Genomic DNA, 24,523 nt, shown 5'->3' with positions numbered 1-24,523 from the left:
TGTTGCATCCGCCGTAGACTAGCCGCCTGAAAAAATCCCTGCTGCTTCACGACAGCCACGGTAACTTTTTACACAACTATATCTGAAAGTAATTCCGTTGACGAAGGAATGAAATTACACAGTAGAGAGCGTTGAATTAAAAAGACATGAAGAGAGCCAGAGGCAAAGGCGAGTGAAGCCCAGATCGGAATGGGTGACGAGTGGTTGGCCCGGACATCTTGAAGGTGATATCGTGGTGACGGAAATTAACCCTGCATCTTCTTTCTCTTGCCGACTTGGGCAGAGAAACCGGTCTTGATGGCAGTAACGGAACGTCGCGAACCGCAGTTGTTGCAGGTGACGAAGTAGAGACGGTTTTCACCTTTGCTGAGCTCGGTGTCGGGGGATTTGCAAGTCTTGCAGGTGACATATTCGACTAGCAAAATGTTAGCACATCTGTGTCTATTCGGGGGGTAAAAGAAGAACCTGGGGTGGGCAACGTACTGATGTATTTTCGTACCATACCCTCAATCTGTTTTTGCTGGAAGCGACCCTTGATGACCAATCTCCTACTTCCGTCAACAGAGCCGTTGGTTCCCAATTCTGCAAAAAGATAGGCAGTAAGATGGTCCTCGGTACGCTTCATGCGCTTGCAAATATCGGCAATGTTGGCAAAGACGGTTTTTCTGTTGCCTTCGCGCATACACTGCGGAGGAGGGATCTTGAAGCTCTTGGCACCAGTGAGGGTGTGGTCGGGGTTCTTTTGTGACAACTGGTGGAAAAAGCGCTGGAGGAGAAGGGTGTATCCAATGTTCTTGACCTCGTCATGTGCCCAGATACCAGTACCAGCATCCATATCTCCAGCGTCCTCTTCGATGTCGGCGGGGGCCTCCTCGGCATCCTTCACCTCGAGCTGCTTCAACTTGGCAGCAAAGTCATCCTCCTCTCCAGCGTCCTTCTTGACCTTCTTCTTCTTCTTTTTCTTCATAAGGGACAGATCGAGACCACCGTCGGCTGGCGGGGGGACATCGTCGGTAGCGGCTTGAGCTGAGGCGTCAGTAAAGGCTCCCAGGGCGGCGGACAACGGCGGCGTACGAGGCGTATGGGACTGAGCCGTCTCCTTGGGCTCCTCGGTAGCGGTCACCATCGTGACTGAGCCGTCGGCGTCAACTACGAGTTGTTCGTCGGTGAAGGCTACGGATTTGCGAGACTTTCGCTCTGCTGGGTCCTGCAAATCACAGGCAAAAGAGTCGGTAATTAGTACAGGTAATATTTCAATCGCTTCTGCAGACAAATTGGACCAAAATTATGGGATTCGAGCGTGATAAAAAAAGTCCTAGGGGTCAATATTTCGTTGGGGAGGCAAAAACGAACAGTACTATTCAAATGTTCGATTCGAACGCACTAACGGTCGGTCGTCGTCGTGGAAGGGGAAGGTACAAAAAAGTTGTTTAGGTAAAGATGAGTCAAACTTGAGAGATCCAAAGGACACCAACAGGACCAGAAGATTCCTCAGTAGACACCAATAGAAAGCGGGTGATGTGACAGAGTGGGAGGGATGATGGCAAAAATGGTGGATGGTGTTGTGGATTTGGCCAGTCAGAGGTGAAGGTGGGGTAAAATTATTTGTGCTCGTAAGTATTGTTGTGCTCGTGTGCATTTAGCACTTGTGCAAATCAGTGCATGCATTGCACTGCACTGTCCTGCACTTGCGGCCGGCGTCGGGAAGGAGAGATGGAGGGGCAGCAACGGTGGCCAGCCCAGCCCAGCCCAGCGGCGAGGGGAGGGAAAAAGAGGGGACCTCGGATTGGTCCAGCCAGGGCTTACACAGGCAGACAGGCAGGCATGAGCTCACTGAGCCAACTGGCGCCCACGTATCATTCCATCAGACCAGACGAGCTGCAGTCCAAAGAACAATGGTACATTATTCCAACCCAAGGTGCAAAAAATAGCAGTGTTATGTAAGGCAAACGTCGGAAGAAGATGAAAGGAATAATTACTCACTTGGCCCTCCATGATTGCCGTCCCAAGCCGCCCAAACTTTGATATATCTGCCCGTTTGTATCAAGTGCCACCCAAGTCTCGTATATGTGAGTCAGTTGCTGCAAAGTCTCGCTCAGTCGGTCTGACGCTCAAGCCAGGATTATGCAAGAAGACGCAGCGCACTAGTTCAAGCCGTTAGAACTTCAGCCGGTCCGGTATTGCTGCGGAAGAGGAATTATGAGTGATGAGAGGAAGTTCAGGCGAGCCGACCAACATCTCGCCAAGTGCGCCTGCAGTGATGGTGGGCTGCTCAGGCCTGTGACTCGACCTGATGGCCATCAGGTGAACTATCACGTGATTATGTACTGGATCTGGTGGCCAGACGTGATGAGCCAATCATGAGGTAAACAGCGTGTGTTGAGGGAGCTGAGCCGCCAACACGGAAGGCGAGCATCGGAGAGCAATACGCATCTCCAATTCACAGCCAAAGCCGCGTCGTAGGATCGCTGCAGGGAGGGCATTCGAAGCTGTTATCGGGGCTGTCGTCACCCACAATCAGATGCGCCAGTATTCTTGAATACCGCTTCCTCCTTCTCCGCCCTTACTGGTCTCACCGTCTACCTCCTCGTCCAAAGGCACCTCGCCGCCCCGACCATCACAATGGCTGCCGCCGAGTCCCTCATCGACCTCCAAGATACTTATAACGAAAAGGAGGACGATATAGACTCTCTACCCTCAACATCGACAACCACAAGCGATATTTACTCCGACGCCGACTCCGACGCCCAGGCCGAATGGGACCGATCCCTAGAGCAGCTACAACTGCTCTTGACCATGATGATTGTCCCATGGATGGGGAAATATTTTGGCAGAAAATTCGCCTACTGGAGTATGTTTTTTTCTTCTCCTGTCTGTCTTTGACTGTGGTCCCATCTGCGGCCAAGGGACGGCAAGTCTACAAGGACAATAGAGCTAACCAACCACCATCAGGCTGGGGAAGATACATGGAATGGATGCATGGAGTCGAAGTGCGGTGGACGAACAAGAAGGCCTTTAAGGCTGTTGGCATAGCAGAGACGGCTGCTACCTTATAGAAATGGCAGCAAAGCAACCTGCAACATTGTAGAGACGCCCGTGTCCAGGAACAGCGTGCATTATGGCGCACGCCGCGTGGATGTGACGGAGACTCCTTGTACATATCATCACCACAATTTCGTGCTCAGGCGTTTAGGTAAACATATGAGCATATCTTCGATAGATCACCCTAAGTAGCACAATATATGCGAGCACTCACCTACAAAATATATTTGATCAAGACATTCTTGAGACAGCTTACAACATGTGAGCATCAAGTCATTGAAGAATCATAAACGAAGATAGATTAGTAAAATAACTACAGCAATCATAACTGTCTATGTTTGCTCCATGTCCACAGATGCCCTCAAGGCGCTGCCGTCATTAAGTTTGGTATACACAATAGCATTATTTCCACATTCCAAAAACCGCCGCACCATCCCAACTCCCAAGCGAAGTTCCAGATACCTCCCATATCCCTGTGTGGTTTTGAGAATTCGTAAACTGGCGATTCGCCTTTTCGTAAGCCCTAACTTCTCCAGCCAAAACACATTATCTTGGTATACCCGCGACTATGAGCTATTGCTTGGGCAAAGCACAAAAGCAACACGGTACTGCTAGTTGATCATTGAATTCGTAGAAGCCTCAAACGCCTGGAATACTTGTAATTAACTTCAAACCCGGAAAAGAGTCGATTTGGTTCACGGCGAGAAGAAAACAAAATGGAAAGGCAAGTTTCCGATTTCTGATTTCCGGCTCCTTATTGGGGAGGGATAGGCTTTTAGACCTGGGACATGTTAGGCCTACCAGAGCGCATCGATCCACCGAATCCGCCGCGAGCTTCCTTGACAGTGAAGAAGAGCGCAACGCAGAAGCAAGCCCAGAGAAACCACATGAATGCAGTGCTGGCCTGGATCTCTCGGCACCGCTTCTCAGTGTCTCCGGAACCAAAGCCGATCCAGTTGTCTGGAAGGTCGGCGTGTCTGAGGTTGCCACAATTTGGTGCCCGAAGCTTGGCAGCGAGGACAATGCCATCGATAAAGGTGAAGAGAACAGCCAGGCCATCAAGGGCGAGGAGAACAATGGCGACGCTCAAGCTCGAGATGATGGCCGAAGCAATGCCATACAAGAGTGCGACCCACGAGAGGGCGGCGACAAACATGGTGAAATTGATGGTGGCCATCGGTCCGTTCACATTACTGGCAATGACGTTACCAATAAGGGCAGTGATGAGTAGGGTCCATAGGAGACCACAACCGCGGACAATGACATTCAGAAAGCCGGACATTTTGGCGGATGGTATGAGTTATCGAGAAGTACAGAGGGTGGTTTCCGTGCCGCCTTGTGAGGAGTTGAAATGTCTTTTAAGTATCGAAGAGCCTGCAATGAGACGGAAGGGTTGGCTCTTGGCAGGTGGGTTGATTCAGTGCGTAAAATATGGTTGTAGCGCGCCCAGCAGAGTAAGACAATGACAGGGCGTAGTGAGGGTGATCAATGAAGTAGAGGAACGCTACTGGCTGAGATGAGCGTGGTGTTAGTCGTGGGAGATGTTCTCAAGATGTCACACGCGGAAATCGATATTCGCCAAAGCAGTAGAATTATTTTGCTAATGGATGAAAATCCGGGAGGAAGAGATCTTTGGGAGGCAGGCGACTGGGCCCTTTTTGTCTGAACCAGGAGCTTTCGGCCATGATGGCTGCTGTGACTGTTTGGCGCTGCTGGGGAGACCGTCTGGACTCTGCCTCTCGGAGCGATCGGCAGTTGCAAGGGGGTCAAGCAAATGGATGATGTATGATGTATGACCTCACCGGGCTTGCCTGGCGCCGAGAGACCAAAACCCAGTTTTTGCTGCTCGTCCAAGCCGGCTTGTCTCCGCTAGCTATGGCAAGCTCCTCCAGCTCCGACCAACCATAAATGCTTCACCAAGCTCGCTAATCTGTTTTGGACCAACGGCGTGAATCCTCTGGTCGATATTTCCCGCCAAAGATGGAGGGCTTAGTGAAAGGAGCTCCAGTCTCTTGGGCATTTGCGCCAGCATCAGAGCACGAGTGGTATGATTTCTCAACAAGCGCCTGTGATTTTGGTAGACTGCGCCGCGCCATGATCAGACTGGCAAAAACGGTTGTTTGTTCCATCTGACGCATGTAAGGCGCATTTGGCTGCCAGAGGTAACCAGATTGCCGCCGTTTGTTTGTGGAAGATGTGCATTGACACACGCGGCCACAGGGTTGCTGCTGTGGCTGTTGCTGTGTTGATGGCCAGTCATCTGGTGCGGGCAGCTTGTTGATGAGAAGAACCCTGACACGACCTGCACCCCCAACTGGGCTCTGCCGAACAAACACCAAACACTTCCAGCATCCTCACAGCCCTGTGGTTTCACCTGCCGCCAGCTATCCTTGCTTTCGTGGCTGCGCCATCTCCATGTGTCTCGGGACCTTCAGATGGCCGACCAGCGACTGGTAAAGCTATGTTCGTTTTGAGGGCGCCGGATGGGGCCAAACATGAACCTACCGGCTCTTCTGTGGACCTCATAAAATGCCACCAAGTCCCAACTACCAGCGCAATGGTGTCGTCATTTGTTCTCGGCCGTTGTTTTGCCAATTATCGGCCTTTGCCATGCCAATAATGCTCCCTCTGAGGCGGAGAATGGGTTGTGAGGGTTCTTTCCGGATCAGCCGAAGCGGGTCCAACAGCCCCCAATGTCCGAAAGCATCAAGTCATTCTGTGGTGAGAGCCATCGTTGACTACCTAGGTAGGTACGCATGCTTCAATTCGGCTGTGTTGTGTTGAATAGCAAAGAAATGATTCGCGTGCTGACTCTCAAGGGGTTTGCCCCTGATGCTCCATGCTGGCAGCTAGATCGTTCCATGCCTTGATTTACAAGTTCGCCGTGCTGTAGTGAAATTAGATGTCTGCTTATATCGGGGCTAGTCTTGGTTTAGTGCCGGTTGGCTCGAACCCGCGGGAATAGCTTTAAAAAGGAAAGCATCGTTGGGTAGTCCGTGAGGGTCAGTGGGGTCGTTCATGTCCGGACTCCGGACCGATAATCAACTCTGCACGAAAGGTTCTCGACATCAGCAGTCTTGTCTGTGAAGTGTTATTGCGTGTTGGAGGTTTCTGGAGTTGTTCTCCGTCAGGAATTTTGTGTGCGTCCCCGGGACCCAGGATACTAATAGCCCTAAACGGTTCTAAAAGGCAACACTGTGCAGTGCAATACATCGTGGCCATAGCTCCTTCCTGTTGACGGCGTTAGAGTGCTGGGGGACCTTTCGCAGGAAGGTGCGATCGTCGTTGCACTTGGGTTGCCAGAAAACACCCAATTCCAGAGGAACAGTCATTTGCAGGCTCCACAAGTAGTATGCAAAGGAAAGCTCGTCAATGAAGGAGTTAATGTCTCCAAACAAGATAACCATTGGTAAATAACCCGAATCAGTGACGCTGCAATACATTCAGCTGCAAGCCGCTACTATCGAAGCCGAGTTACGCCATGATCCTCTGTCGTGCGATCCTTCATTCAGTGCTGGACACCCGAGGATAAGGTTCAACAACAAAAGTGCGCTCGAAGAGCTGAACGAATGTGGCCAAACTTGTACCCTCGACAACAAGTTTGAGTTGTACAATATACTGCTAAATCTGAACTTGGATATAACGACAGACGGGGACTGGTAATGGCTCTTAAATGAGTGTTATTTGTTCGGATAGTCCAATTTTTTGCATCCCTATTACGGTTCTTCTATGTGCGCTCGCCTTCACATCCTCTTAATTATGCAAGCACGAGTAACCCGAGTGTCTAAATCCACGGCAACTATGGCTTCTCGCTCGTGACAAACTGGGAGTTGATCCGAAATCTGCGGTGCCAGATAAGCTTGAACACATCCTGTCTACCATCCATGCTAAAATATGGAAGTCAAAGGTGTACTTTCCGACGTTGACAATATAGATGAAATAATTCCAACTCGACATTCCCGACGAACCTCTCTGTTCTTCGACTACTCCTTGTTTCCATATCAGCAAAGCCAAGTTCTTGCTAAATTAACTCAACGGCTGAGCCTACCTGGAGGTATTGGGCTTATCAATCAGATACGACATCCATCGATAAGCTTGAAGCGCTTCCCTTGGAAACACTGGGCTACACTGCCATCGTAGTTTCGCCTCGCCGAGCTCTCTAGTGCGTGACTCCCGACATGTCACTCCCAGATAACTGGTATCAAAGATTAGTAACTTGAGTGTCACCTACGAGGACTCTTATAGAATTGGAACTGCTACCAGCAATATGTGAAGGGGTGGTCCTGGTGGTTTGACAATTATGTATCAACTGACCAAGCTTGGAAAGGAACAGTCAAATCGGTTCTGTGTCCTGTTAGTGTTGTTCAGATGGCGCAAGTAACAGTTACATTGCCGACTGACAGCTCGTAAGTCATATTTAGATACATACGGGTTGCAATAATGCACCTCAATCTGCAACCAAACGTTACATGCAGTAGCTAGGCAGCACAAGATCACTTTCAACACAGCAAATCAGTCACCTTGAAATAATTTGGTGAGTTCTGGTGGCAAGCTGTCTGGACTAAGATCGTGGACAAAGGACGCAAACGTTGGCTCATTTTCGGCCTCTCCCATATAACGAAACCCCAAATTCTACATATTCATCCTCACAGTACTCTTTATATGATGCACAGAACTATCCAAGTAACGCCCATGGTCTCCAAGTTCCATTCCTCCACAATTGGGAAGGCATCGTGCGTATTACCGACGCTCAGCACATTCACCAAACTTCTCAGGGGTCACGTTTTCGGTGTACATACGATCACGGTCTTCAATTTCACGATTTCTTGTGCCGCCGCATAGTAGATGACTTAACCAATCCCCAATAATTCACAATAGTTACACAGTATCGAACATTCAATTGCAAGAGTCCAGCTGGCTATGAGTTCTGGAGAGTCCTAGCTACCCTGCACCGTCCACGAATATAACCGAGTCAAAGGTTCTAGTCTCGTCTAAACTCGGATCTTCTGCTTAGTTTACAAGCTCTCATGATGGCCATCGTACCGGTAACTTGCATAGATAAAGAATTCACCCTCAACGCCCAGTATGGCCAGGAGAAGACAGAGTGTATCCTGTTTACGAGTCGATTCACGTAATAGACGACACAGACAGATGATGCACCACCCTGCACATGATTCATTCGTGACATCTGTAGAAGAATTATAAATCATCTTTCAATGGCAGACGTATATCGGGTGCGCAATAACAAGTCTATGCTCCGACTAGTTAGTCAAGGGGACATCATGGCTGTCCTTACCATGACAGCTTCGAGAGGCAATCCACCAATCGCAAAGCCCCTAGTGGCTTTCAGGTGTCAAGTTGCCTCTGTTGTTTACGTTGCAGTCCGGTTATGGCTTTGCATATTAGATGAGAGGACAAACATGAAAAGACTTGTATCATGAGAAGACTTAGAAAGCCAGGAGTTGTGATCATAGAAGCATACGCAATGGAGGCTGTTTCATGGAGTACGGAGTAAGTATCTTTAAGTCAGTAAGTATGCTTGTGGGTGTACATGGCAAAACATGGCAATGAAAGACAATGGTATAATATTTTCCCTAGGTAATTTAGAGACGATGCTTTTTACATCAGCTATGTATCATCACCAAAGGTACGAGGTCGTTAGACAATAAATCTAAGCCCCAACATTATCACGATTGACACATCACCCTGGACTAGAAAAGACGGATAGTCTCATCACCTCTCTCAATCCGTTATCTAGTCTTGATACTACCGAATCGCCCCCTTTTTCATCGTCACTCTGCAAAGTTAAACTTCGGGCCCCAAGAACACACGAACATCAATGCCCAGTTCCAGAAAGAGAAACATCCTCACACATCGGTCAACTTCAACAGCTACCACACACTCAAAGCGGCTATCCTACAACACAGAAACACTGGCCAGTGATACAACGCATGTGCCCAGTACAACACATTCCAATTCTGTTTCAACGTCCCAAAGGAGAGGAAGTCTACCTATCGCATCACATTTCCAGAGCAGCCACTTACCCAAAATGGGAACCAGCACCGGTCCCTGTTACACTGGATCTTTACGAACTATCAGAAGCTTCACCGTCGAAATTACTCACTCCCTCGGGTAAACAGATGAGACAAAAAGCGGTCAGACATTTTGTTATTTGCCGGAATGTAGCTCCGGCTACGACACAGTGTATTCTGTCAGATGCCGGCCGGGAATCTGTCATATTTCCAGAGTAAAGACACCGTAGACTTTACAGCCTAGTAATGGGAGCCAATTCCGAAGATCGGAATAGAAGCTCGGAAGTAATGTCAATATGGTCTGACGTGGGATTACCGTATCTCGTATCTTAGTTCTGTAAGATTGCACTCGAACCTTCAGGTTGTGTACAGATGAGACTGCTTGTGAATGGCAACATCCAGCAGTTACATCCATATACCGATGAGTAAATCCAAGCTCAAGATTGACTCACTCTCACCGACAAATTCGTTCCGTACCCTCCACAGCAGCAACACCGTCCAAACCTTCATCCGCCAACAAAAGCATCCCCAAACCTAGGCAACTCATTCAAACCACAAAACCCCAGCAACACCAATTCGGCCAACTCTATAATCCCAGCCCGAAACTCCCACTCGGTCCCCCTGCCAAACTCTCAATCCCAACTCCCCTCCCACCCATCACATCCATTCTCGACTTTTCACAAAAAGACCCAAAACCCCCTGTCCCTGTGCCAAAGTTTAAAAACACACAACTCCCCAAACCCCCGTCATACACCCCAGCCCCGTGTAAATACATGACACCGTCCTATCCACACCCACCCCACGGCCCTGACTCTTCCGCTCTCCTCCCCATCAAAAAAATCCCAAAGTCCCAATGAGCAAAGACGAAAAAAAGACGCTCCCCAAAACAGCATCCTTCTCGAAGCATCATCCCCCTTTTCGAGCTCCACCGAAATAGAGTTTGACCGTTCCCCCCTCTCAACCACTTATCATCAACACAAACCCACTGAAACGACTCCATATCAATGACGACAGAAACTGTAAAAAGAGGTTACACAAAAGACCAACCCGCCAACAGTCGGCTACAGAGACCGGTTCTTAGCGGGTTGCTCCAATCCCCCCGCTGTTTTTTTTTTTTGTGGTTTCATCGACACATCGAGTTATGGTACCCAGAGCAGCGGCTCAGGTACGAAAAGGTGGTTTCCACGAGGTTTTGCGAAATTTGGGGGAAAGCTGAGCGCCACTGGGTCAAAGGGGGGAACCAAGTGCCGTTCCTGCGGTACTTGAATCAGTGAACGGTGTTTGGTTGTGGTTATGAAAGAGTCATTGCACTCAAACTACGGTAACATGTGTTGTAAACTTACTTCCGATACAACTTATCGCGGCCGTTGTTGATACTTTCGCCAAGTCCCTTTATTCCAGTAACCACATATACCCAATCCATCTATACGAAAACCTTCACCTTAAATCAGACGAGCAGCATAACACAAACTCCCACTGAAAACTTTATGCCCTACAGCTCGAGTAAGCTGCCCCATCGCAGCAAACTCATCTCGATAAACTCAAACCTCCTCTTTGGCATTCTTGGCATTCCGCCTGTGCCTCCCATAACCTCGTCAACAATACCGCAATACGGAAACCGCACTCCTCCAGCTAATGATGCAGCCGCCTCATTTCATCATGCATACTACCTAGGTACTTAGTACGGAGTACATAGTGACATCGTCGTACCCATACAATAGCAATGACATGCCAGGCTCTGATTCAAGCAGCCAGCTGGTCGTTACTCGCGAAGAGCAGAGGGAAACCTGCGCAAATGACAACGCAGCAAGGAGCAAGGTCATCGTCGGCAATATTCATCATCTCCTGGCCATTCAAGCACACGTGATTCCCATTGCAACTTTACTGCATCTACAGCGCCATTGCGGATTCGTCGATAGCAAGCCCAGACAGACATGGCATGTCATAGAGTCACGAGTTGAAGTCAATTGCCAATATGAGGCGTTTTGCATGACGGATACACCACTTTCATCTCATTCACCAGACCTAGACCATCCTCGTAACGCAGAGGCCATCAATTGATGACTCGATGAGCAAGATTCCCTGTCTCTGCCTTGTGCCAATCACGTCTTGCCGTCGCTGAAGCATTGTCAATCACAAGTCATCCCTGACCAATGTCTAAAGTCAAATTAATGTTGATGTGTATGAATTGAACATGGTTGAGTGTGGTCGAACCACGTTTGCCATCGTTTGCACAAGTCAAAGTGAGGCTCAGCACAAATCTCAATCTCAAGAGTCAAGACATGTGCCATACTTTGGCGCCACCAATCCCCCATAGCAATGTTCGGCATTGACATTAGAACATCACAGGGTCCAACATGGTGTCGGCCACATGCCTCCTTCGAAAAGTCACGCAGAATTTCTTCATCAAAGTAGAGCAAGTTTCATTCAAACATTGTCATTACCAATGCCCTAGCATAATATCTAATGTGTGCAAACTGTAACAATGTATCGTAAACAGGTCATAAAGCCGTCTATAAGTCCTTCATAGAAATCGAAACGGCAGGGGAAAGAAAATTCGTAACTCATAATTGGCTTGTGTAGCCAAGAAAATGTACATCAGTTATGCATGGGGAGGGGGTCCATCATAAAAACGAAAGCTCGGCATTCTGCCGCACTCAACAAACATATTCTTTCAAGGTAACACCGTAAATGCTCGTCTGCGTGGCTTTGTGCGACCATGGTTGGCGGTCAGGCTCTGGAACCGCACAGACCGTCATGGGTAACTCCAGCAGTGCCGAGGATCATGATAGATGAGGAGACGCCTCCGCCAACTGGAACAGCTGCAGGTTGCAAATATGCACGGTTTCGCAAAAAACAGCGAATCGTGTCTTGGGCAAGGGGGTTGTTTGTAAGAGGCAGGATCCGGCTCTTGGTGTAACCACCCATCTCATGTGCATTTGTTGTGTGGCCAGTGAAAGCCACTGGTGAACCAAAAGAGGCTTGATAGATGTCTCTGTTGAGACCACGTCGAGAGAAGTGGCGATCCAGGGGTAGCTTGAGGGTGAGGCCAGGATGGGAGCAATGGAATGTGATGGGATGGGACCAGATGGTCAGGTAGGCTATTTCCAGAGCTGAGGGGCTGAAGCCCAAGCAAGTAGCAATCGATCTACTAGTCGGTGCCGTCAAACTCCAGTCCGGTCAAGTCTGGCCTGGTGGCTATGGCGGGGCGGGCCATGCAGCCAAGGGCCCCAACAACCCCAAAAAGTCACCAGACCAGATGTGGTGCAGAGAGCCAGCCAAATTCTGGGTCGATCCGGGCCACCATTCAGCCCCTTGAAATTCATCGAGACCGTTGTCCAACAGTAAACTTGCGCCCGTTGGCCACTGGTGAATCAACCTGGGATGGCTGTGGTTGTGGTGGGTTGTGTCCAAGAACAGGTAGCCCACCCCGGGAGAACTCGCCCCAAGACATGACCATTCTGTCTCACTCCTTGTATCCAGTTCAGAAAACTGTGGCTATCGCACATTTTGGTTCCACTAGCCCGTCCCGCCAAGATCGGGTCAAGCCAGGAATCGTCGCTGGCTTCTAGTGAGCCAAGTAGGCATGCGATGGGGTTGATAATGCCCCATCAGCGGTCGTGTGTAAGTAAGAAGTCACGCCTCTTAGGCGCGGCAGTTATCCCAATATCGTTTTCGGGCTGCAATAGCGTCCTTGTCGCCAATGAATCGGTGCTGGAAGAAGTTGAAGACGGCAAATTCGTCCCTCGTCATGACAAAGGAGCTGGGTTGTGATTGGACTTTGCCCCATATCTGGGACAAGGCATTTTCGAGAATCTTGCTGACGGTAGGGTCTGAGGCGCCATCTGGGCTCTCACGAGCAATCTCTAGTGCCTGAGCAACAGCAGCGTCTTGGGAGTTCTTGCCTGGAGCAGGGGAGCCGCCCACGGCAACGCTCATGACGGGGGTATCTTCGCGGTGAGGCATTGGACGATAGTGAGCGTAATATGCCTGGTGATGTTGGTTTGGGTGATAGTGATGGGTGTCTTGAGTGGCGACAGACAACATGTTTTGAGGAGGAGAGTTGGAGACGGTGGGCGAACCGCTCATGTATATATATGTATGCGGGTGCTCTTTCGAAAAGTTTGTATCGGCGGTTAAAGCGCCTTGAGTATGGAGGGACTGTGTGGGTACAAGATTGTGGAAAGCGAGGCAAGTTCAGACAGGGGTGTGTGATGGCAGCAGTATTTTGGGGCAGGGGCCAGGATGCAACAGGAGACCAAAAAGGAAGTTCTCCTCCTTTTCGGAAGTTTCTGTCTGATAAAGAATGTCTGTCCCAAGTGGTGGTGGTGTTGGTGGTGGTGGTGGTGGTGATCGCCTGGTCGTAGCAGTCAAACAAAGCAACGTTGTGCAACCTTGCTTTTCTGTCTCGTGGCTGCCCACACAGAACAGGAGATGTTTCTTTCCCTACACGAGGCGACGTGACGAGAATGTTTTTGTAAAAGGAGTCCACCTATGGCGGCCAGAGGTGCAGGAGCCGGCGTCTATAGTCTGCTCCAAAATGGACTCGAGATTGGGCAACGAGAAAATGGTGGCATATGCAGCGTTGCTTAGAAGGCAACCAGGGGGGCTTGTAAGATGGCTGCAGGATGGGATGGGTCTTTTCCAAGAATCTGGAGCAAGCACTTGATCCTTTATAGATGGGTTAATGGAGCAGTACTGTATGGAGCGGTCTCCGGTTCGAATTCAAACGCCGGAAGACATGACCCAGAACATTGGGATGGCGGAACAGACATGGAGACCAAAAGCTTAGAGCCCGAACCTGAGTAAGTCGTGGCGAGCACTGCACCAGGCGTGGCTGTAAAGACAGACACAAGGTCGCCGGGACGTTGGGCCCAAGGGGCTGCGCTGCATCAAAAGAATCCATCACCGGCTCTCCATTGTTGGTACCAAGCTTTTCGAGCCACTTTTCATCGGCTTCGTGGGGCTCCGGCCACGCTATTGTTGGCGACACACCCTGGCTGGGTCGTCGGTGGTCGTCGGACAATATGTCGGGTCCAAGTCCGTCCAACATCTGGTTTTCCAAGTTGTAATGCCTTGGCTACAAACCCGCTGGTTGATGCCAAAGCAGCACTTTGACATGCAATACGCATTTCCCGCCAAACTAGGCCGTAGTTTTGCCCCCGTTCGTCATCATTACTTCGCTTTCGACTCAGACAAAAGTTACTTGTCCTCACATGACACGTGCGTTATGGAGATCCATGGCCGTGGATGCCGTTTTGATACTCAAAGTCCGAGATTAAAAATAAAACTCTTGCTCCAGGCCAGGCCGTGGGGAAGCCGACAACGGCCAAAGCACAGCTGGTCGACAAAAGTCTATATGCTCGAGTCGCATGGCCCATTATACTTTTGATTTTAGGCTCTGCTGCTGAGGTCTTGACTCTGTCCGCAATACAAATGACTACCGCTTTATCGTTTTGAGCAAGCCACCAACACTCAAACAGAGTTGCGAGCTATGACGAAACTGGCACTGGTCCGCGTACCAGGGTAGTGGCGTCACCCCCATACATCCATTCACACATTATACACGCGCTAACCAAGCTTTTGGGCATGACACTGTGGCGGCATCCGTGTCAGAGAAACTGTTGGCGACGAAGCGGGTGCCAAATGAATTTCAAGGGTCTCGTAATCGGGATGCTGAGGCAGGACTATCAGCGCTGGTTGAAGCTTGATGTAGTTATTATTACCTGAATTTTTTGGCTGATAACCGCCGTGTCCAGCAAGATTCCCCTAGACGCCATGCCGTTGACGAAGACTCTCCTCTTCTGCAGCCATTCCCTTGCACGGATCTGATGGACCCTTGGCAGGAGGCGAGACGCCGAAATACCATTCATGGAAAAAGGTACCGAAGGACGTCGCGGGATTCCAACCGTCAAACAGACTGGCTAATGATCGACTGTGACCGGCGGACTGGACCGGACTGCTATTTGCTGTCATCATCGTGTTACCAGGTGCGAAAGGGTCGTAGTTGCTCAAGGGTCCATTGGCCCAGACTTGCACCAGGTGATGCTAGCCAGACCGTAGCCTCGGACTCCTTTCCTGTACAGTCGAGTAGATTGCTCGTCTGGCGAGTGCGAAGTTGGAAGAGGGATGGACTGTTGCCGCCCGGGACTCCACGCACTTGAACAGAGTTTGGACGGTCTGGGGCCGTCGGTCAGGATACATGTGCTGGCATGTTGACTAACAGCCGGACGACACGAGGATGGCGACAATGATCGGCTTAATCAGAACCAGGTTCAGTAAACATGCCGTCACTAATCAGGGTTGCACTGCATTTGAACGAAGCCCTCAAAAAAAGCGATAGGAAGTCACGAGAATCGTCAAAAGACCTTGGAGTGTCGGTCGGGCAGGCAAGTCCAACGAGGCTAGAGAAGAAGGTGCGATATTATTCTCGGAAGGAGCGGGCGACGAGTGATAGACTGGAAGGAGGTAGTCTGGGACAAAGACAGTGCCAATTTGAACCAGGCAAAACCCAAATCTATATGTGTGTGCATATTTGCTTCCAGTGCATGTGTGTTTTTGTGCGTCTTTGACAAGCATCCATGCATTTTTTCGAACTCAAATACCAATCTTGCGTGTTGAGATGTTGAGACGCAGACAGGGAACCCTGTGTGTTGATCCTCGGGCGGGTGTGAATCGGGTGATAATGCACCTGGTTTGTCATCTTCAACCACATGCCCAGGTACAGAACACATTCCTTGCTGGCTCTCCCAAAACTCCGCGACAAAGTGCTGACAAGGGGGCCCTGGCCAACATGACAGGCGTCAATGGATTTGACACTTGCGACGCACCCCCTGTTCACCAGACTACCGAGCCAAGACGCTTGTGAACTTGACAGACGGGGGATGTGGTACAGAGTCGAAGATGTCTGGCGTCGAGCCGTGCAGATGGGGACTGCCCACTCCGCCACCGCAAGCGATTGGTCCTTGGTTGTGAGGTTTGCCGTTTCTGAAGCCGCGGAGAAGTCAACACAGACTGCAATCCATGTTTGTCAAGTGTCGGTGTCGGAGTGCTGACGGAAAGGCTGCATCACCTGCAAAGTCTAAATCCCACCAAGATGCCCACTTGTCACTATTTCCACCAACCGCCTTGGCGTGCAGAGCAGGGCAAGGACGACAATAGCCACACAGACTGCGCCCAGAGCGAGTAAGTTTGGTATTCATGACGAGGCCTGCGAACAATGTTTGTTGAACTCATGTGCGATCCATGCTGTACACCAGTAGCCTCGCGTTGTTGTCTGTCACCCTCAAAACTCTCGTCGCTTCCGCGCTCACATCGCCGGGGATGTGGTGCCTCCGTTGGTAAGAAGTGGCTCATACTGCCTTTACGCATCTCAAATATTAATCTCGAGCTGAATGAAATTAGAGTTATGACTACGTATGCTGGCAATTGGAGCCACGTACATACGCGGTTCCCCGTCTCACGCCGTGTGCTAATTTGGATTTTATACACAGTCATGTTCGAGTATCAACTTAAAAGGACCATCCGCCATCGCCAAAATAAAGAGACGATTGTCGTGATTAGGTTCATGGCGCGGCCAGAAGCTTTCAAATGCGTCAGCCTGCACTGAGGACGAAGCGGCCAAACACAGAAGCTCGCCAAAACGTCCCAGTTCGGGGTTGGCAACTACAAATGCCGGTGGATACTGAGATGACCAGGGTGCAATGAACCAGTTGTGACTTATTATTCATTAGGCCGGGGCTGCATCCCTGTGGTCCAGCAACTGGACTCCGCCTGGGCAACTTTCAACAAGCCATGTACGGAGCATTTTCGAGTGCCTTGTCTCGGAAACGATCAGAATCCTCCTCCTTAAGAGATCCTAGTGCAATGTACATGCATAAACGACGCCGGCCAGTGTTGCAAAAGCACCAACAGAGGTTGCAGCAAAGCAGGAAATTAAAAACCTGCCAGCTGTACTCCATGGATATAACTTTACACCCGCACAAGGGCTGGCATGGCGAGCTAACCGCAGAGGAAATGTCTGTTGTCTTTCATGCTTATCGATGTCTCTTTTTTGCGGCGTTTTTGCCGAGTACACTTGGCAAGCTTGCCTGCAGCCTTTTGCTCCACGTTATGTGATATTTCGGTTCGCACTTTGTTTGTCTATTCTCTGCTTTCAAACATTGCCCACAGGTGAATTAGGTTGACCACCGACAGATCTGGACCTAAATAGTTTGGGGTACATGGATGAAAATGCCCAAAGGGAGTGAATGGCAGATACTGGGTCCAAAAGGCAGTTCAAGGCTCTGGCATCATACTTTTGACAAGCTTTCGTTGCACAGCCCAGCAGGCTGAGCTTGAATACAGCTGGGCTATTGAATCTTATAAGGCAAAGATGATGTGTCGTCGTCTGGGAACTCTGTTGTCCATGTCCATGTAGGAAAGGAGCCGATCGGCACATGTACGCCATTCTGAACAAAGTGGCTCGTATCCTGGGGCTTCGATGGGTGAAACCAAGGTTCGTGTGTCCAGCCAGCGCCGCCACCAAAGGGCATTCTCCGTCCCTGTTGATGGCGAGTTCGGGGACCGCTTCGCACACAATCACGGCCTGTTGTGCCATTATGAGAAGCAAAACAGGATCGACTATGACCACACCCAGACTGGCTCGGGGGAGGTACAAGCGGTGGACCGTGGTGGCATTTCTTCCAATGTCCAGGGAGGATAGATGATACTGTGCTGTATGCACTTGATAATCTTTTGCTGGTTATTCTACCTACAGATGAGATCCATGGGCGTGTTGCCAGAACGGACTACCACCATGTTGTTCTGGGCGCCGCTACTCACGGCGATGGCCCGAGGACGACGCAGGTCCCCGTTGCCGTAGGGTGTCTATTTGTCGCCCGTTGCTGGCGGTTGAGCTACTGTTGCTAGCGACAGAACTAATCATTGTATCGAGATCAGCCTTCACCGACTCGGCGGCGCAGTGGCTGTCAGTTGGGGGAGTGTTGGAGGAGCGTTGACGCCGGTTCGAAGCCAGCAGGAGACGGTCGCCCTTGATGGATGGAGAGACCAAAAGGAAAAGAGATCATGTCTCACTTGACCCACGGAGACTGACAATTTGGGCCAGCGACCACGACTAGCAGTCTCAATGGATCAATGTAGCCGCTCCTTCCCTGCAGCAACTGCCCAGTTTAGCTAGGGCAGGCTTCCACATGGCCCTGCCTTTTTTGGAAGAGTGATGATTGACTCCGTAATTTCCACTGTGACCACGCCGGTTGCTTCAAAAAAAGTTAAAATCCTCAACGCAGCCAATCCACGTCTCTGCAGACGCCTCAGCCCGCCCAGCCAAACTCCATCGCCTCTGCATCGTGAGCATCTAGCCCCCAAACATGCTTTTCCACGCATGCGTTCCGTACGTTGTCTCGACTCGATGAGAAGAGCGGTTTTTCCGATTTGCGTCAGGTGCTTTTTGTTTTTTCTCTCTCCCTTGTCTCTTTGCTCACAACCTCTCAGACTCCACCGATCGAAAGACTCTCCTTTCTCTTCCTGTCATGGCCCGCCGCGGATAGAACCCATGGCGGCCGCACTATCAGATGTTTCTAGCCACCGGTTCCCACGACTTGCTGAGTTTGGACGACGTGCGACAGCACAGCTGTGGCTTTTGACTCAGCTGGACCCCAGCTCAGCCAGAACCGCCCACATGGGTCAGGAACACTTGTGGTTCAACCAATATTGTATTTGCTTACCGATCTGTGGAGTTGATGGGCTTTTCGATGCCGTCTGCACCCTGTGTCTACATACCTAGGTAGGCACGGGCAACTGTCGCAACATGTTCTGCACATGTTGTACCAAGTATCTCCAGGATATTACCAAACCGGACCTTCGGGGTTCAACCTGTCCAAGACTTTGGTGAGATGGCTTTACAAAAAGTTTCTCAACATGCTTACTGCCAACACGGCCACAATTCCGCGTTCTGCATACCACTCGACTGCTTCCCGTCCCACGGAGGCTCATCTGGTTACACACTATTGGCCAGGAGTCACTGACCGAAGATTCAGTGCCCAACACACGTCTGGTTGGCTTGAAACTTTATGCGTTGGTGTGACTACACCGTATCGCACAGTATGTCTTTGGTGTGGGCGACGTCAGGTATTGTAAGCCATGCTCAGCCATTGTCTCAACATGTGCCCGTTGTTGGTGTCCTCCCAAACGGGGCAAATTATGCCGGGACCTCAGAAAAAAAGACGCCATCGTGAACTTTACAACTTGTTTTGATGCAATGTGTGTCCATCTCAAGGAGTCCGGTCCGCACGCCGGTCGACCTATAGCAAGCTTCGACTGCGCAGCCCTTTGCATTCAGCATGCAAGCCTTCGTGCACCAGGAGATCTTTCGTCATATGCAGCATCTAGACATTATGAGCTGTGATATGCTACATTACTATACAACCTGTATTATTCTATGTGTATGCCAGTGGATTATCTAAGTCTCCCTCTCAAGCCGAGCGGTGATGAAGCAGTGAGGTAGTTCAGTTATTCTCCCGCAGCCCTCATATTATACAACCAAACATGTTACACGTGAACAGTTGCTCCTTTTGACTTTCTGAGCCTCGAGCACCTAGCGCGATGCGCGTTTTCCAATGTTCCAGCCCCAAGATCTCAGAACCTTGACGACCTTGGGTGTGACCGCGGCAGTAAGCGGCACTCTCAAAAAGATGAAGCTCTTGTGAATGGCATATGCAAGTGCCAACTGCGTTCCCAAGCCTGCGAAAAAGAAAAAGCCGAACAAATTAGCCGCTGTAAATTACCCAGAGTCGCATTTTGTAGGGAAGATGACAAAAAATACTCACTGGCTTCTTCCTTGTTCCGCTCCTGGGCCTCCTCGACTCCCCAACCAGCCATTTCCACCCCGTCGCTGATATTATCATTCCCCAGCGTCTCAACCTCCTTGCTCTTAATAGATCGCCAATACTCATGCCACTTTTGACGAACAGACTCCGGAATGAACTGCTTGACCGTCGACACAACGTAGTGCTCGATTTTCCCTGACATGCATTAGCACCAAAGTCTCTTTCACCTCGTCTCCTACAAATACACCCTTGTCTCCGTATTCCTTCGTGGCAAGAAAAGAAACAAGTTAAATCACGTACCAATCGTGTCCGTTCCCACAACCCGCACGAGGAGGAAGCAAAACGGGAAATCCAACACACTCAGCGTCAAGTAGACGCCCACGGCTGACCAGCCGTATTCCTTGGAAAGTCTCTTCAGTCGCTGGCTCAGCGTAAGCTTTTCCTGCGTGCCGTTCTGTGTCGTGTTTCGACGCCATGGGGAGAAGCGGAAGCCACGACGTTGTATTCTCGGGAGTGACAGACTGGGCCGGCTTGCCGACTGGCGGGTGGTGGTGTTTCGCAACATGTGAAGTCTGGCTAGTTGTTGGGTTCGAATGGTTCTGAGAATTGGGTTCGTGGTTTCTGAAAAGAACATTCTTCGCCAGGCGCCTGTCCATGCTGGCGATGCTGGACTGCGTAGCCCGAGTGCGCGGAACATGGTTCGCGTAACTGCTGAGAGCTATGGAAGCTCTTCTCGTCTGCTGTGTGAATTGTGATGTGTGTTGCTGACGTCGGTGCGAATCAGCAGCTGGGTGAGCTGCTTTCGAGGCTGACCGAAGTCAACAATGTCAGATGTCGGCTCGATCGGACGGGGTCGGAGCTGGAGTTAAGGCAGCGCCGCTGATCTGAGGCTCTACGCACAAAGTTACGCCTGGATGACGGACCAATCCCCCTCGCTGAGAATTGTTGCGGTGCGTGCTGTTTATTCTGTCGTGGTTTTGGCAGGAAGGAATGGTCTTTTTGAGCAGCGAAATTTTTTGACTTGACGATCGCCGAAGCAAGGGTCGTGATGTCAGTGAGCCGCGCGACAGCCGCCACGCGAGCTGCCACAGGGGTTGGGCGCAGCTGTGGGGGCCGGAATCACGTGCGTCCCTCGTTGTCGTGGACGTTCTATATGGGATTTTAAAATGATGTAAATTCGGAGTAAAGGAGAAGGTATGCTGATTCTGAAGCTCTTTTTCTTCTTTTGGAATGATTTGGAGATGTGTTGCTGGAGTTGATGGCTTCTCGGATGTTATATTCGTCATCGCAGTGTAATTATGCCATCGATTACCCTATAAGGATTGTAGATCAACGGCATGAATGATGACGTTGCTGGGCGACGATATAGAGTGGCGATTTGATGATATTAGGGAATTTGTGTATTGTTTGGTTACTTAACTATGGTAGGTAGGTATTTGTGACTTGGCTTTTGCGAGCTGGTGACGCTGTTCATCCAACTTACACCAGACGGAGGGCGACCAGACAAACCGACATCATTGACCCTGAAAATCGGATAAGAAATCAGTCCATTGTACAATTGCTGTGCAAATAAAAATAACCAGGTACGTAGCTGACATCCACGGAAGCCACATAGTGTGTGATGCTCTGTAAACTGCGCGCCCATATGGTGAACTTGCAGTATACAACTTGGCAGTCGGCGCATCTACATGGCCACTTCACTCAACAACATACGAAACAACCAAATAAGAAGGAGAACCCATCACCTGAAATCCATCATGCATGGATGTGGTGAATGTTGCTAACTTATTTGTGTGATGAGACGTTGCCAACGTTTGAAGTCGACGACGAACAACGACCGCCATACAGCTGTCTGCCACTTGGCAAACGACATCGCCAGCTGCGTCAAATTAACTATCCGACATCGCTCTCGACCACGTGGTTGCCTACAAGGGCAGAGGAATAGTGGCACCATTTTCTCTTTAACTTGGCTGATGATGTATTCATCTAGTTCCTTGTATTCACCGTCGTCTGCACATGTTCCTGTTCCATCTCATACGCCTTTGAGAATTTACAAGGCATTTCCGTCCCACGTTGCAGGTGCGCTTCTCGATACATGTCTCTTCTTTGTGACATGAATACGAATCGTTCCTTCCTTTTATTCTTCTTCAACCACGCGCGTGACGCAACCGGGAGGTGACGGAATGGCCTTGACGAACTGCCATGCACCATCTTCCTGTCGCTCCTTGAATCATACAAGCCAAGGTTTTGCTTATCACAGCTTGCCGCGAAGGCCCAGCCAACACTCTGAATAGCAGCAAGCATTTGCGCTGCTTGTCCACTCGTTTCTGCGTTTTTTTTTGAACTGATTCATATTCTTACTTGTTGCCGTTCGTTTTCGCCTTTCCGCTGCTAGTTTGCCTTGAGAATGGCCTCTGCACAGGCTACATATGGGAGGAAGAGAAGCTTGCTCCGAACATTTGGGTCTCGTCGTAGACAAAAGGAATTTGCAGTTTCTGTGCCAAGTTCTGATGAAGGTAATATTCCATTCCCCCCCCATGAACACGCCATAAAGCTAAGCAGAACAGTTAACGTGGTGGCACCGACGCAACCAATTCACATGACCGAGACAGCCAACACTCCCGGAGCTGGTCACAGTACGATCCGCTTTGTAAAGAGTGGTGGATGTTCGATCAATATCGATGAACAGCGGCAGGATGGCTCGGCAGGAATTCGCGAAGCCGTACCTCGCAACACGGAAACGCCATGCAAACGATACGAGGAAATGAGACAACAAGGCGGCATGGATGTTCAAAGTCCAACCTTCTCACCGTTCGAGATGCATCCGGTTGTTTTTTCAACACATGACTCTTTGGTGGAAAGACCGGCGAGACTTGATAGTAAGAGAAACTCGCTCTGTTCTCCCCAACTGAGCCAGGCTATTCATCACAGCCGCCGACACACTACGAATTCTACACAACTAGAGAAGAGTGGCGAGCTACTTAAGCTGCTGGAAACCTCAACCGTTACAACAGAAGACAGTCTCACGCCGGATGACACCTCCGACCCAACAAAAGCTATCCGACCAACATTTCCTTTGCGAGACGAAATCATGGGCCACAGATCTTCGTCCTTGAAAGCTCTAAGTGGAGGTGCACACAAAGCGAGCGCCGAAGAGATAAATGGCAAAATTCGCGAAATGCTGGCAGCTATGGAAGCACTCAAACCGGCTACGCCATTGAAATCCCAAGGGTCGAGGAAGCTGTCTCGTGTGACAAACTCCAAAGTCTTTGCCAGAATGTCGGATGCATTTGGCCGAATCTATAGCAAATCAGCTAGTCCTGAAGCCATGACTACTGACCAGGAACGGAATTCTCGATTAGGCAATAAGAGAATGCCGCTGACACGATCGTTAAGTCCGGCAAATGTCAGTCAATATTCTATTAGATCAATCGAGATCCGGTTGAACGAAGGTACGAACCTTAATAGGAGCAAAGTTCAACAGATGGTTGGCAATCGAGTGTTTAGAAAACCCGTCGCTTCACAAGGGAACTCCTTCTTGTGTCGTAGGGTCAATGATCATTTCAACGACCAAGAATCGACACCGTCAATAGAAGAATATCACTTAAAAAGGCAGTCGTTCCTATCTCCAATAAATCCCTTTGAGACGGAGGAAAACTTTGAGCAAAATCTTGAGAACGGCATCTTGGACGTGTCTCCGGCCGGTTCATCAACGCCTCGCAATGGCATGCGTCGAGCGTCGGGATCCAGCTTTGGCGACGCCTCTCTTGGCGACTTGAGTGGATCAAGTATTGGCCAAGTCGATTTGGCTAGGATAATGGTCAAAGTTGGCACGAAAGATGATGGAAGCCCCCAGATACGAAAGCTTAATCTTCAGTCATCAACGGAAGTACCGAGGCCTTGGCAAAGCTTGAAAAGAGGTCGGGATGTGCAGCAGGATGACTTTGCGAAAAAGCATCCCTCGCCGAGCAAAAGGGATCTTGAGGCACTAGAGCTAGCATTCCAGCAATATACCATCCCTAATGGACCACCTGTGGATGGGGATGCGGACGAGCTGGCTGGTAGTGACATGTTGCTTGGAGTGGCTCTGACCGACAAGGACCCGAACAGGAGATTGTTGAAGCAAGACGCCAAAGGCAAAGGCACCTCGAGCCAACAGCGGGTAACGTCCAAAACTTTTCCATCGAGGATTCCCCTCCCTCGTGGCCAGCTCGGAATGAGTGAAGGCAGCAAGATTCGACTTGCGAGAGACTTTATACCAAAGAATGCGGTTCCAGGGGAACTTGACGAACTATTGTAATGAATAGAGATATTATTTCGCGGATGGCTTGATATAGTAATGACTGTTGGAGGCAATGACGGTTTTATGGCTCGAGACTAAGGCATGATGGGTGAAACGTCCACTGAGATGGACATGTGGCATCTGATACGGCTGGTTGCAGAAGACAACATGATAGTGGACATGAACATATGACGGTAGTATGGCATAAGCACAATATAACTAGTATTAATTTCATTGATTCTTTGGCCCTGAGGCCGTGTAAGGAGTGTATGCCGTATAAGCTGGGGTATAATAAAATTCTAACGCTCATAACAGAAGTTTCATCTCTTTCGTCTCCCATC

The 24,523-nt window shown here is 50.0% G+C and overlaps 10 protein-coding genes across 10 annotated transcripts; 5 read left to right on the top strand and 5 right to left on the bottom strand.

Annotated features, from left to right (window-relative positions):
* Positions 1 to 245: 245 nt before the first annotated feature.
* On the bottom strand, positions 246 to 1,126 carry VFPPC_07334 (domain found in IF2B/IF5; the record flags this gene model as incomplete). The annotated part of the gene is made up of 2 exons (XM_018286207.1): positions 246 to 415; positions 484 to 1,126. The coding sequence occupies 2 exons, from the start codon at positions 1,124 to 1,126 to the stop codon at positions 246 to 248; spliced, it is 813 nt and encodes a 270-aa protein (XP_018139666.1).
* Positions 1,127 to 1,662: 536 nt separating this feature from the next.
* On the top strand, positions 1,663 to 1,944 carry VFPPC_18110 (hypothetical protein; the record flags this gene model as incomplete). Its single annotated transcript, XM_022429766.1, has 1 exon — positions 1,663 to 1,944. The coding sequence occupies one exon, from the start codon at positions 1,663 to 1,665 to the stop codon at positions 1,942 to 1,944; it is 282 nt and encodes a 93-aa protein (XP_022285178.1).
* Positions 1,945 to 2,622: 678 nt separating this feature from the next.
* On the top strand, positions 2,623 to 3,056 carry VFPPC_07332 (hypothetical protein; the record flags this gene model as incomplete). The annotated part of the gene is made up of 2 exons (XM_018286206.1): positions 2,623 to 2,851; positions 2,953 to 3,056. 2 exons carry the CDS (start codon positions 2,623 to 2,625, stop codon positions 3,054 to 3,056), a joined length of 333 nt encoding a protein of 110 aa, XP_018139667.1.
* A 331-nt stretch (positions 3,057 to 3,387) lies between these two features.
* VFPPC_16583 (hypothetical protein) lies at positions 3,388 to 3,657 on the top strand (the record flags this gene model as incomplete). Its single annotated transcript, XM_018294336.1, has 1 exon — positions 3,388 to 3,657. One exon carries the CDS (start codon positions 3,388 to 3,390, stop codon positions 3,655 to 3,657), a length of 270 nt encoding a protein of 89 aa, XP_018139668.1.
* A 160-nt stretch (positions 3,658 to 3,817) lies between these two features.
* VFPPC_14211 (non-classical secretion pathway, nce2 component) lies at positions 3,818 to 4,324 on the bottom strand (the record flags this gene model as incomplete). Its single annotated transcript, XM_018291980.1, has 1 exon — positions 3,818 to 4,324. One exon carries the CDS (start codon positions 4,322 to 4,324, stop codon positions 3,818 to 3,820), a length of 507 nt encoding a protein of 168 aa, XP_018139669.1.
* An 8,395-nt stretch (positions 4,325 to 12,719) lies between these two features.
* On the bottom strand, positions 12,720 to 13,163 carry VFPPC_07329 (hypothetical protein; the record flags this gene model as incomplete). Its single annotated transcript, XM_018286204.1, has 1 exon — positions 12,720 to 13,163. The coding sequence occupies one exon, from the start codon at positions 13,161 to 13,163 to the stop codon at positions 12,720 to 12,722; it is 444 nt and encodes a 147-aa protein (XP_018139671.1).
* Positions 13,164 to 13,380: 217 nt separating this feature from the next.
* Positions 13,381 to 14,534, top strand: VFPPC_16584 (hypothetical protein; the record flags this gene model as incomplete). Its single annotated transcript, XM_018294337.1, has 4 exons — positions 13,381 to 13,735; positions 13,783 to 13,836; positions 13,885 to 14,183; positions 14,346 to 14,534. The coding sequence occupies 4 exons, from the start codon at positions 13,381 to 13,383 to the stop codon at positions 14,532 to 14,534; spliced, it is 897 nt and encodes a 298-aa protein (XP_018139672.1).
* A 3,714-nt stretch (positions 14,535 to 18,248) lies between these two features.
* VFPPC_16586 (hypothetical protein) lies at positions 18,249 to 18,458 on the bottom strand (the record flags this gene model as incomplete). The annotated part of the gene is made up of 1 exon (XM_018294339.1): positions 18,249 to 18,458. One exon carries the CDS (start codon positions 18,456 to 18,458, stop codon positions 18,249 to 18,251), a length of 210 nt encoding a protein of 69 aa, XP_018139674.1.
* Positions 18,459 to 19,668: 1,210 nt separating this feature from the next.
* On the bottom strand, positions 19,669 to 20,597 carry VFPPC_16587 (peptide alpha-N-acetyltransferase; the record flags this gene model as incomplete). The annotated part of the gene is made up of 3 exons (XM_018294340.1): positions 19,669 to 19,814; positions 19,901 to 20,095; positions 20,201 to 20,597. 3 exons carry the CDS (start codon positions 20,595 to 20,597, stop codon positions 19,669 to 19,671), a joined length of 738 nt encoding a protein of 245 aa, XP_018139675.1.
* Positions 20,598 to 22,307: 1,710 nt separating this feature from the next.
* On the top strand, positions 22,308 to 24,200 carry VFPPC_14210 (hypothetical protein; the record flags this gene model as incomplete). Its single annotated transcript, XM_018291979.1, has 1 exon — positions 22,308 to 24,200. The coding sequence occupies one exon, from the start codon at positions 22,308 to 22,310 to the stop codon at positions 24,198 to 24,200; it is 1,893 nt and encodes a 630-aa protein (XP_018139676.1).
* Positions 24,201 to 24,523: the final 323 nt, after the last annotated feature.

Source organism: Pochonia chlamydosporia, chromosome 7 (genome assembly GCF_001653235.2).
Source record: "Pochonia chlamydosporia 170 chromosome 7, whole genome shotgun sequence".
Taxonomy (NCBI): Eukaryota; Fungi; Ascomycota; class Sordariomycetes; order Hypocreales; family Clavicipitaceae; genus Pochonia; species Pochonia chlamydosporia.
Note: the sequence above shows the minus strand (reverse complement) of the source record. Positions and strands in the feature narration are given on the sequence as shown.